Here is a 12,072-nt window from a genome sequence, read left to right as displayed (position 1 = left end):
CGCCGCCTCTGGGAGTGCCGGGCGGTGCGGGTCCGGTTGGCCACGGGATGCGTGTCGATGTCGAGTTCCGGCGGAGGGCTCTCCGTTCTGTCAGCCCGCGTGGGGCCGAGGGTTGGCGTGGGGACGGGGCAGAGCCGCTCCGAGTGGGACGCGTTCCGTACCGCGGGCGCCGGCGCTGGCCGAGCTCGTCCTTCGCGGCAAGTTTCGGAGCCCACCGGCTTTTTCTTCTGTGCTCTCCGGGTATTTTTTACGCTTTGGATAACGTGAGCCTCATTGCTACGAGACAAGTTTCAACCCGTCTTATTTAATATTAATAATTAGTCTCGTAGCACGCTTCTCAGAAGTAATTCTCAAGTGCTTTATCAAGCACTCCATCGGTGAGCTTACCTTTTATCTCCAATCTGATATCTTCTGTCACATCGTCATCTCTCGACCTGAGATTCACCCCTGTGAGCGCAGCGAAGTCTTGTTTTCTGCCAATTAGGAAAGGCTCATGTCATAAAACTATGTTTTTTTAATTGTTATTATTTTAAGTAATACTCTCTTTATTTTCTCTATACAGAGCTAATGTGCCGAGGGAAAGCAATGAAGGATTTTCAAGGTCCAGACTGTCGTTTTGTAAATTTTAAGAAGGGAGAAACAATATACGTGTATTACAAACTAATAGGAATGTCAACTGAACTTTGGGCTGGAAGTGTAAGTGCTGCAAAGCATTTGTTCTCTTGCTTTTCTTGGTATTTTCCTGTCGTAATGTTTTGTTTGTTTTGCTTTGTACAAGAAAACTCAAGTTTTTCACCTGGAAACACAGCATGATGAATGCCATTTGATCTCGAGGTTGATGTGAAATGGGATGCATTTGCATCAGACTCAAGGCATGCTAACATGGGATTAAAATATTTCTTTTAGAAAGCTTTCTTTGTGTTGAAGGACTTGCATTGCAACACTGGAACTGGTGGCTTATGAGCTATCTAGAAGCTGAACTTCCCATCTCATCTAGCGAGACTTAAACCTGCACTTGTGTTTACCCATGAGGAGGTGTCATTCTGCCCTTAGTATGATCTTGCTAAAGATTGTCCCTTAGATGTGTCTTAATTACATTCCTATTCTTAATATTCTGCTTCCAGATTGGTTTTTTTGTTTGTTTGTTTTTAATTTAAGCTGCATGTAGAATTGAAGGGAAAAAAAGTAATAAAACTAAGAAGAATTATGGTAAATTGGATTTTAAGAGGTCTGTCTCTGTCATTCAGCTTTAGGGGCTCATTGTAGCAGCTTGTAGAATAGTGACCATATCTGAGTTGTCATTTTCTTTGGGCAATCTGAGGGCAGCAGTAATGGGAAAGGAGTATTCATGCAGCAAGCCCTTCTCTAGGTGTGAGCTTAGAGTTATTTTAAAAAATGAATAAACCACCACCACCAAGAAACTCCTCTGGGATTTAATGCTGTGCGTGTTATTTGTCTGGTAGAAGCAGAGCTGTAATACCCTAGAGGAGGAGTTGTGTTTGTGGGCTTCCACTGAAAATCTGGAAGGTTGTTTGGTCCATCTCCCTGTTGCCCCCTGCCCTTGCTTCTCCCCACACCTTCTTGTGTCTGAACTGTTTATTTCCACCTCGCTCCTTGCTCTGCTGCCAAGGGAAGGCAGTTGCGCACACTGGTGGAAGCCGCACCTGGCTGTGTGCTGAGGGACTGGTGGTTTGGTGATGACCAGGATGTGTGGCTTTCTCTGACCTGCTCGGGCTGGGTGTGGACGGCCAAGCTCTCAGCAGGAGCTGAATCCAATTAGAACAATACAGAAGAGAACAGAAAGCTGCAGCATGCAGTTAAAGAAAAATTCGTAATTGTATCGTGCTGGTAATTCCCTTCTGACATGTACTGGGCCATAAATAATCTGGTTAATTAGATGGTGCAGGTTTCCAGGGCTGCCAGTTGCTAAGATGAGGAGTAGTAACATGGGGCCGACTGTGCATCTCCTACTGACAAGGCGTAGTCCAGAGTGTAAGATCAAACAGCAGCTTTAAGGTAATTGCTGCGTTAATGTGCAGTTCAACCCTATTCACCGACTGGCAGCTCATGCAGCTGTTAGGTGTGTCTCCAAGTTAAAAGGGGTTTTTCGTCTGAGTTTAACAAGAAAAAGCTGAAGTTGGCAGGTCTAGAAGAATGGTGGAACTCCAATTGTTTACTGTCATTTTTTTAAATTGTGTTACATGCTTTTCTGTTTTTCTTACAATGATCACGGGTTAATTCAGTCTCTTTTTCTCATTTCTCTGGTTGTCCTGCTGGCTGATGCTCAGCTGGTAATAGTGCAAGTAGTTTGCAAATGCTGTGGAGGGACCAGAGATGCCTTCCCATGCACATTCAGCAGGGGACTGGCACATCTAACCCTGCTGCTGACCCCGCAGTCGCGCACTTGTGGGTTGTGCTGTGGTTTCTCTCATGCACCGTGACTTCTTATGCCAGCTTTTGCAGCTTGATTTTGGTGATCAGCCATGCCTGTGGTGTGCAGTTTTGGAGCTAAGGGGAGGCTCTTGCTGGCTAATTAAAATCAGGCTACCTAGTGGGCTCTGCGTTCAGACAAATTCCTTCTGCCACAGCCTGGTTAGTGTCTTGCCGCATGAGCTTGTGTCATTTGATCACATGTGTATACCCTACTGACTTCTTCCCTTTGCTGGAATTTTAGAGGAAATTATTTATTAGAACTGAAAAGAAACTATGAATTCAAGAGACAACTTTCACTTTGTGACCTTCAGATAGAGGCAGAGGTTAGGAGAATGTGTGTGTGGGAAGTTTGGATTACTGCATGCTGGGGTTTGTTTCAAATGAGTTAGAAATGTGGACTATAGTCCTGGAGCTGTTTTTGAGGAGCTGTGAGAATTACAGCACTATTTCTGACCTGAAGGGAGGTGATCCCTTAAGGAAGGATTCACTAAAGGTGAACAGTCTGTATCAGTTGGGTTTGGGCTCTATTTGCCTTTGCAAAATTCATTCCATCCTTCTCAAGCTATTGTTGATTTTTTTGCCCTGTGCTGGCAAACATGCTGTAATGTAACAAAATAGAGCCTTTATTTTATGATCTCAGCCTTGTATACTTTATTACTTGCAGAATTTCCATTGAGTTCAGTATTCTGCATGTGAAAAATTTCTGGAACTCAACCGTAATATATATTCTGCACGTGACATGGCAGGCTGCTTTTGGCATTAGTACAGCAAAGCCAAACGCTAGGGCACTATTCCACAAACATTATTTATTTGTGATTTTTATATAATGAATTTCATGAATAACTCAGTTCTAAGAAAATGTGAGTTTTTCCCAAAGCCAGAAGGTGGAGCATATCTGGCGCTGTCACTGCCCCGTGCACACATCCTACTCCCCAACTATCCTCCTCTTTAGTGTTCACATCTCACTGTTTACAATGTTGTGTTTTGCAATGTAGATTTTTCTCCTGTGCAGTTCACCTGCACTCTGCCCTCAGCTTTTGGAGAGTCCAGAGCTCCAAAGCCACGCAGGTAATTCAAGTTAAAACTGATCCTTTTTAGCAAGACATTATAGCAAAGACACTTCAAGTTCTTGCTGAAAAAGGCTATTTCATCTTATGGCAAAGATTTTTTTTTTTTTTTTGCTCTGATTCAATGTTGAGAAAACTATTTCTGACATTATATTACAAGAAATAGACTTTGTTGTGGATCATGCTCCCCCCCCCCAGTCTCATGCATAGGGTAGCAGAATGGGAAGGTGGGATAAATTTAGATTTCAGGTAAGCCAGGAAAGCATGTGTCTCAAGGCCTAGAGTGTGAGGGAATTTATTCCCATCATCTCTGTTTTCCTTGATGTTGCCAGCATTCAGAATGGGCCGACCATATCTACTTCCTTCTTTTGGCCGTTTGGAGTACTTGTGATGTCAGTGCTTTAGGGTTTTAAGATTGAAAAACCTTTGAACTCCTGTTTTTCCAACTAACTGTCATCTCGTGGAGGTAATTAGTGTGTAGGGCTGGCTTTTTGGTCAGCAGTGTTTGCTGAGGCTGCTGCAGCTGGTGTCGCATGTGGGCATTGGAGGAGACAGATGCTGTATGCATTGCTGCATGGTTTTGTCTCCCCAGGGTGTTTTATCTGGGAAGGGAGTGAAATTGTCTTTTAAAGTGGTCTGAAGGGTGCATCTCCCTTCTTTATTTGGTGTTCCTAATGACTTTTCTCTATAGGATGAGGAATGTTTCCTTCACTTGCACGATGGAGCATTATTTTCCTGTACAAGACTGGACCTGCAGGGAGAGGAACAAATAAAATTTGGGGCATGCAGATCCTGTGTGGTTCATAAACCACATAAATGGCAAACTGGGTCACTGCAGTGGAGTTGTATGGTCAGCAGCTAGGATTACACCAAATGAGTTTCAAATTGTGATGTCTAATTATAATGGTAGTCACTGAGATTAGTCTGTAAGAGGGCTGCTTTGAAGCTTTTGCTTTCAAGAAAGATCATTTAAAACTGAAATACAAATTCATGGAGAGAAATATGTCAGTTTAGAATAAAACTGTACTATGCAGCACAAGGACGAAAGCCAGCATCTTTTCTGTAAGAGCATAATTGGTTGTCTCTGTGGTGTGTTCACAAAATAAATGTGTCCTTTTGGGGATGTAATAGATTTAGTTTTTCCCTGTCTCTAACTTAGCGGTCAAAACTACGGATAGGAGGTTTTGAGTGGGAAATAGCTAACAAAGGAAATCCTGCTATGTACCGGTACTCACCTTGCTTGCACAGTTTAGAAAAATGTTAATAAGTATCTGCTGGATACGATTTTTCTCTATGCCTTTATAGATTCAGAAAATTTCAATCCAGTTGAGCCTGTTTCAGTAACATCAGTGTAGCAATACTTACCTGCATATTCCTAGCTATTTGAACATCGTTACTTTCCTTTTTTTTTCTTTTTTTTTTCCTTTTTAATTTGATCTTTACCTGTCTGCACTTCCCAAAGAAATGTCATGAAAATTGGTAATTGTCTTCTTCCTCCTACAACAACAACAACAAAAACTGACAAAACAAAAAAACAAGAAATGACCAACAGATTTTTGGTCCTCTAGGAACCCTGTACCTTTCTGGGTGTGTCCACTAGGCACTAATTGCCCAAACTATCTTATCTGTGTAGTGATAGTATGCTTTTAATATTGGCTTCTTAACAGCTGTTGTCAGGGCTCTCGAACAAGCAGTACTGTATAGATCTTATCCTGTTAGTGATAAGGGAGTTTCATGTCTTCTACTATTTGCATTGGCGTAGCATGTTGCCTGTCTTTAAAACAGCCATCTGTAACTATTTGTTGCTCAGTGCAGATCGACAATGACATTGCAGAGGGAGGCATATTTTCCATACAGGTTTTAAAATAGACTACAGTATTACCTCAGGGGCAGTTTTGAGCTTTCCTAACATCCATTTTTTGCCTTGAACTTCAAAGTGAGTATATTTACTGAAATATCGACTAATAAGGTTTACATTCATGCACAGAGGCACTCTTCTGCTTACTAATTGAAAACATTCCTGGTGCAAATATGGCACTGATGAGAGAGCATATGATAGCAGTTAAAGCACGTGCGACCCAGAGTGCTTGGCTTTCACTCCCAGCTCTGCTAATTCTATATGTTGGTCTTTAAAACACAAGTCATAAAACTTAGCGACTTCACAAAACTATGGTGAAATGTAAGCATAAAATCAATGGCAACTATTGTATAAACAAGGTATTGCTAACCTTTTTCTTCTAGTCGCGGTGTTGATTTTCATCTAGAAATACTTGAGAATGAGATTGACACGTTTGTTACAGTGTCTGTAATTAGGATTTTAACAGTAAAATGATTTCAGCAGCTTTTTTTTTTACCACTTTTTGTTTGCTTGCTTTTGTTTTCCGGCAGATTGGAAGTGATTTTGGATATTTTCCAAAGGATTTACTTGAAATAAATCATAATTATACCAATGAGGAGCTAGAGTTACCAACAGAAGTAAGTCTTATATGTTGTTATTGCTTTTTTAGCTGGGCTTTTTACTGTTTCTTACGTTAGCATTCAATAAAATCACTGAGAAGGAGAATGGGGAGTGCCAGCAAACCTCAGTTACTCTTTTTTTTCAGTAAGCAGCTAATTAAGTATGTTCAAGTATGTGTTGGGAGGTGAAATGTTTGTATAGATATGCATGTGCAGTCACCAGCTCAAATTCTGGGCTTGATGTTTCACTTCTTGAATAATGATGCTTTTTTAAAATAAAAATTATTTTGATTGAGTTCTAGAAATGCTGCTAGCTAGCACGCAGAAGTTGTTTGCTATGTATTCAGAATCGTTTATTTTTCCAACGGCAGAAGTTGGAAAGTGCTATCAGAAACAAGCAAAACTCGTTGTGCTATTAGTCTTTTGATTTTAGAATTGATCCTTCAAAGCTCATGCAAATGACACTCAGTCATAGTAGTAATAGCCAGTAACTCCAGAACTACTGCTACAGATGCAGCTTCAGAACCTGATAAAATTGTATTCAGTGGCTTGTGCTGCAGTTTATTATTTCAGAAACTGTGACAGGCAGCTCCTGCTTGGAGGGCTCAGTCAGTTGAGAAGAAACCAGCTAATAAAGCTTGGGACAGTGACATTTGCCTTCTTCTCCTTAGTAGCATTCAGCAATAAAATAGTTCTTAATTCTTTTTAATTAATGTGATAAATAAATTAAAACACTGTCGAGTCCATTGCTGGCTTCTCTTCTGTAATAGAAGGTCTTGGAAGAGATTAAACTGTTTTCTTTTATTTAAGTTTTTATGAATCCTTTGGCAAAAGTTCAACTGATTTGAAAAAGAGTTTTGGTTAGGATTTCTGCATGATTAATAACGTTACTGCTGTATCTCTGTATTTCTGTAGCTGAACAAGAGGGTTGGGTCTCATCACTGTAAAATGTAAAATAAATAAGTAATTATGATTTCATACTGTTTTTCGTTTCAGGAAACAGACTTTGTTTGCTTTCAAGACGGAAGAGATGATTTTGATAACTATAACGTGGATGAACTTTTGAAGTCATCAGAAGAGGCGATAGCAAATGAAAGGGAAGCTGAATCAAGTGATCCAGGGACAAAACCATCTGAAAGAACTGAAAGAGATGAAGAGGAGGGAAAGGTTGATACGGTAGTGTTCCATGATGCTTTGGAGACAGACAATCTTGAACTAACAAGACTCGAAGACAAGGAAGCCCTTGCCATGACAGAGGAGGCAGACAGTTCTCTTAAAGAAGGAACTCAAAATGCTGAGATAAACCCCACTGTTAATAGTCATGAAGAAATCTCTCAGGGAGAACAAATTGCACATGAGCACTTACAAGGAATGTTAAATGAGAATCTAAAAGGGCTAGAAAGTGAAAATACCAAAAACTCTAGTATTCCTCAGGGTGAAACTAGTCAACTTGACAAAGAGAGTGAAGAAATCAATGCCTATACGCTTTTAAACAGAGAGCTCTCTGTGAACTTGAAAACAAAATTTGGCTCAACTGCTGATGCTGTTGTATCAGATGATGAAGTGACTCGCCTCGTTACATCGATGGAAAATGATTTTAATGAAGATTTGAGCGTTAATGCTTATGATGCAGAGGAGAAGTCAGACTTTGTAGATCAGTTTGAAGAAATTCCTTTGCTGTCATTTATGACAGAAGAAGAAAGCATATCCCTAGTGAATTCAGAAGCTGATGAAAGCAATGGCTTTGAGTCAAAACATCATAAACTTGATGAATATGCAAATGGTGCTACAGAGCTACACAACCAAAGAGACAATGAGGAAGCACGTGATTCAGATGCGTTAATTACTAATGATGCCTTCAGTGAGAACAAGAAGTCGGGTGATAGTATAAATGTGGACATGTTTGAATCTGAACAAACGAAGGAGAAGCAGGATGAAGCGATGCCAGTTAGCAAGAGAGATGCACCAACAGCAACTCAACTTGATGATCTCTCCAAAGAGCTCATTGGAAGAGAACCTGTAGGTGCAAGTGACACAGATTCAAAAGAAAAAACAAACAAAACTGAACAGTTTGAAGAGCAGCTCATGACTGATGAAACGTTGTTGCAACCTGAAGAGCTGAAGAGTACAGCTGTGCCTGATCCTCATGTTTTGCCTAGTCCAGGAGATGGTCTGAAGTTCAAATCATTTGTTGAAAGTAAGCAAGAGGCTTTAAGTCCACCTGCTGGTGATGTAAACCAAAGTCCAGAAGAAGTGCCGCTTGCTGAAATAGAGAAGGAAGAGGAAAAGTTTGAAGGTGACACCTTGAAGGAGAGCTCTGAAAGTAATTTTAAGCACAGAAAGTTATGGGAGAAAATGAAGGAGCCTTCTGGTGATGTTCCAGCAAAACCAGTGGAAAATGTACAAAATGCATCTCGAAGTGATGCAGGAGATACTGACCTTCTAAAAGACAAACTGGAGCAAGGAATGCCTGCGGTGGAAAAAGAAGTCCTAAGGCAGGAAGAAGATTTGAAACAAACAGAGGAGGCTGACCCTGAGAATCAAAAGCCCATCTCTGTTAAGAAAGAGACAGAAATAGAGAGGGAAAACACAAAAGAAACTTCTGCAAATGAGGGAGACCCAAGCCACAGAGGAGCTGCTGAACAACCCAGGCCATGGGAAAATGAGACTGAGTATTCAGAGGCAGATGTGAAAGAAGAGCTTTCAAGAAATCTTGGCAAGATGACAATATTTGAAGAAAGTATTCGGAAAAGTTCCCCTGAAGAAAAATCAAAAAGTGCTACACAGAATACTAATGCAGAGAATTCTACTCAGCAAGGAACTGTTCATATTGATAATGAAGACTCGGACAGACTCGGCACAAGTTCAGCTAGAGAAAAAACCCCAAGGCTAGAATTGCAGTCTGAAGAGCCAGATGCTGAAGAAGACCCTGACTTGAAGCAAGAGGAAGAACTACTGGAAGATGAGAACGCTGCAAGTGCAAAGCTGTTGCAAGCAAGGCTTGCAAATGTTCAGGGTAACACTCGGACAACTAGAAGTACAAATCCTGATTTAGGAGTACTGAATGAAGCTGTTTCAGGAACTGGAAATCCTACTTATGAAACAGAAGAGGAAACAAACGCATTTTCTGAGGAGGCTAAAAAATAAGCAGGCTGCAGGATGCACATGAGGCTGGAAACAAAGAGGTTGACGAACCAGTGAGTGAAGATACCAAATTTGATGAGATTGAACGTGCCATGGAAGACAACAAAGGGTCTTCTGAAGCTGAGGACCCATCAGCTATGGAAGAATATATTTTCAAATCCCCTGACAGAAAGGACAGCAATGAGTTTAACCAAAGGAAAGACCATCTCCCAGAGGGCATTTCACTGGGAGACTCAAAAGAGACTCAAAATTCAGAGGATACAAGAAACACCCACCAGCATTCTGCACATTTCCCCAGCTCTGTTGACATGTCAGCAGCCACAAATGACACTGTAACAGACTACAGTGAGTCTGTGAAGCGACTCACAATAACAAGAGATTTCCTTGATGAAAAGCGTGTGATACGCCTACAGAAGTACCTTGGGCTCCAAAATGTGATTAGGATTGAAGCCATGTTTCAGGACATGAAGATAGAGATGGAGCTTGCTCGAAAAGCAAGCCAGGACAATGAAGAAATAGAAAAAGCTTTGGACCAGATACTTAAGTCTTCAGACTCAAGCATTATGGATGTTGTAGGAAAAGTCCTGGATTCCAGAGTGGCAGAAAATCAAGAGGAGGTGGTAAAAGAAATGGATTTGTATGATGAAGAAAGTGCACTGATGGATGATATTCAAGAATTAATATACTCTTTAAGAAGTAAATACTCATCTGCTAGTGAGAGTGTCCCACTTGCTTCTTTTCTAGAACAGAAAGAAGATGAGCTGCATGCTCAAGGTAGGATATCAGAACTCATGTATATGGAGAGTTTGAGAGAGCTTTCTGTTCTGCATAAGAAGACCAAAAAGAAAAATAAATCATTGTCAACTGGTTTGGTGTTTAAATTGATAAAGTGGAAGTAAAACTATATCCTAAAGAACACTGCATACACTAAAAAAGTTTTAAGAGGGTGAGGGAGCAGAATTGGAAGAGGCCCTGCAGAATCTGCTGGTGTTTTCCTTTATTTTTAATGCATATTTATGCTGTTGTTTTGGGTAGGAAATCCTGGGAGAAAACAGTGTGTCCAGTGTGCCTATTCTTGTGGGCCAGCTTCTGTGTAAGAAAGGGGGATCTGAGAGTGAATAGGAGGAGATGTTGAACTCCTCTTTCAAGAAATTATGGATTCACATACACTAATGTGCTGAATTTGCTAGAATGCTTGGAGCAGTCTTTTCTGAACTAGCTACCGTATTATGGGACATGCAGTGACTAATGCAAATTTCAGACACTAAATCTATGTGCCTAAAATCTCAGGTGTTCCTACCATCTTGTTTTTGTCCACGTTCGTAAAATGTGTGTGTAAACATAAATACTGAAACAAACTGATCTTTTGGTGGGATTAGAACCAGTCCTTGAGTCTGTTATAGTCTTGCTATGTTTTAATTAATATGTAAGGTGCTCTTAGCAAGACTCCTTTCACAGCAATAAACATTCAGTATGTGGTTTCTTATAAAGTCCCATCAAAAAATATTATATCTATATATCTGTCTCACTGTGTGGTCAGTGGTTGATACTCTGCATAAATTCTATAGAGACATTTAATTAGACACCACTGAAACTCATATAGGTTCAAGTTGGAATGTCAAAAAGTATCAAGAAAGCTTTGTCAGTGCAGTATTTCTCTGGAGACAGCTGCCAGCAAGAACTACATATCACTTCAATGCTTAAATTCTTGTCTTTCTGTCACAGGTGCTGCAAAAGAAGCTGAATATGACACAGCTCCTGTCAGAAACCTACATGGCATTGATGAGAGCAATCAGAAGTTTCAGCAGCTTGAAGACAAGAGGCCATTTCTTCCTATGGAGGAGGAGGAGGAGGAGGAGGATAAGGAGGAGGCAGCTGTTAATATTCTACCTGAGGATGAGGAAGCCGCCTTCTCGGATAACAGAGAAGCTGTAGATGGATACAGCAATGAAAGAGGATTGCTGCTGGCTGATTCCTTTGGGGCAGCTGGTGCAGGAGAGAGTGCCAAGGGAGATACTGCTCCAGGTAACCTTCTGGAATTCGGCTGTTTTGTTATTTTGCTCTTAAAGAGGAGTATGGCTGAATAGTTCTTTGAGAGATATTGCGGGGGTTTTCACTAATGTTTTTGTTGAATGTTGGTGTAATCTTGGTAGTTTTTACTAATTACTGACATCCCCTCTAGTGGTACTGTTGTGTAAATGCCGCTTGCCTTGGTAAACATTTTTCTGCTGTATTTTTGCTCTCTAGAAAGAAGAAGAGTAATCTTCTCTTGTGAGCACCTTTAATCTGAGCTCAGTGCTGGGGCTGGTGGGCTGTGTCAGGGTGGCAGCAGATATGAGAGCAGCAATGACTGGCAGCCCAGGTTTTCTCCACTTGCAGGAAGGATCGGTGATCCAGCCACTGGGCTATAGAACCACTTGTTCTTTTAAACCCATGACTTGGCTATTCCTCTTCCAAAGACACTTTTCAGGGGGACTCTAACTTCATTCAAGCAGCCCAGTAATTTCTCGCTAAGATTTTGTTGGAGCGGGAGAAACATTTGACTTGGTTCTGCCATGTGGGAGAAATTGGGCCTTCTGGAGTGTGTGTGGGCACTGTGCCAAGTGCCCTGCTGCTGCCGCCTCTTCTCGCTGTTTTGGTGTGGGCCGCTCGCTGTGCTACGCTCGGCTTTGCTGCTTTGCATTCAGCTCTGATTCCACTTTGAGGCTTTGCCGAGCACTTAGATAAAGGCAGGCACACCTCGCTTAGCCTTTGTACCTCGTGAGGTACTGTGCCACCCCCGCAACCGAGTGAAACCTGCTTGTAAAGGTCCCTAACGATGTTTAAATGGCTGGTGGGGTTAAGCGCTCAGCGGTTCTGTTGTGTTTCAGACCACGCTCCGGGCGTCTCGCCCTCCCTCCCTCCGGACCCCAGCGCCGTGCCGCCTGGAGGCGGCGCCTCAGGAGGAGAGCCGAGCGGGGCGGCGCGCCGT

General features: G+C 41.7%; 1 protein-coding gene across 1 annotated transcript in view; it reads left to right on the top strand.

The window, feature by feature from the left end:
• MIA3 (MIA SH3 domain ER export factor 3) overlaps positions 1-12,072 on the top strand; it is a 28,683-nt gene that overhangs the window by 3,361 nt on the left and 13,250 nt on the right. Inside the window, 6 exon segments of the mRNA XM_019613480.2 lie at positions 563-696; positions 5,889-5,975; positions 6,954-9,096; positions 9,099-9,875; positions 10,827-11,126; positions 11,972-12,070. Coding sequence (XP_019469025.1) covers positions 563-696; positions 5,889-5,975; positions 6,954-9,096; positions 9,099-9,875; positions 10,827-11,126; positions 11,972-12,070 — 3,540 coding nt within the window.

This window comes from Meleagris gallopavo, chromosome 2 (genome assembly GCF_000146605.3).
Source record: "Meleagris gallopavo isolate NT-WF06-2002-E0010 breed Aviagen turkey brand Nicholas breeding stock chromosome 2, Turkey_5.1, whole genome shotgun sequence".
NCBI lineage: Eukaryota > Metazoa > Chordata > Aves > Galliformes > Phasianidae > Meleagris > Meleagris gallopavo.
This window is presented reverse-complemented; position numbering and strand designations above follow the sequence as displayed.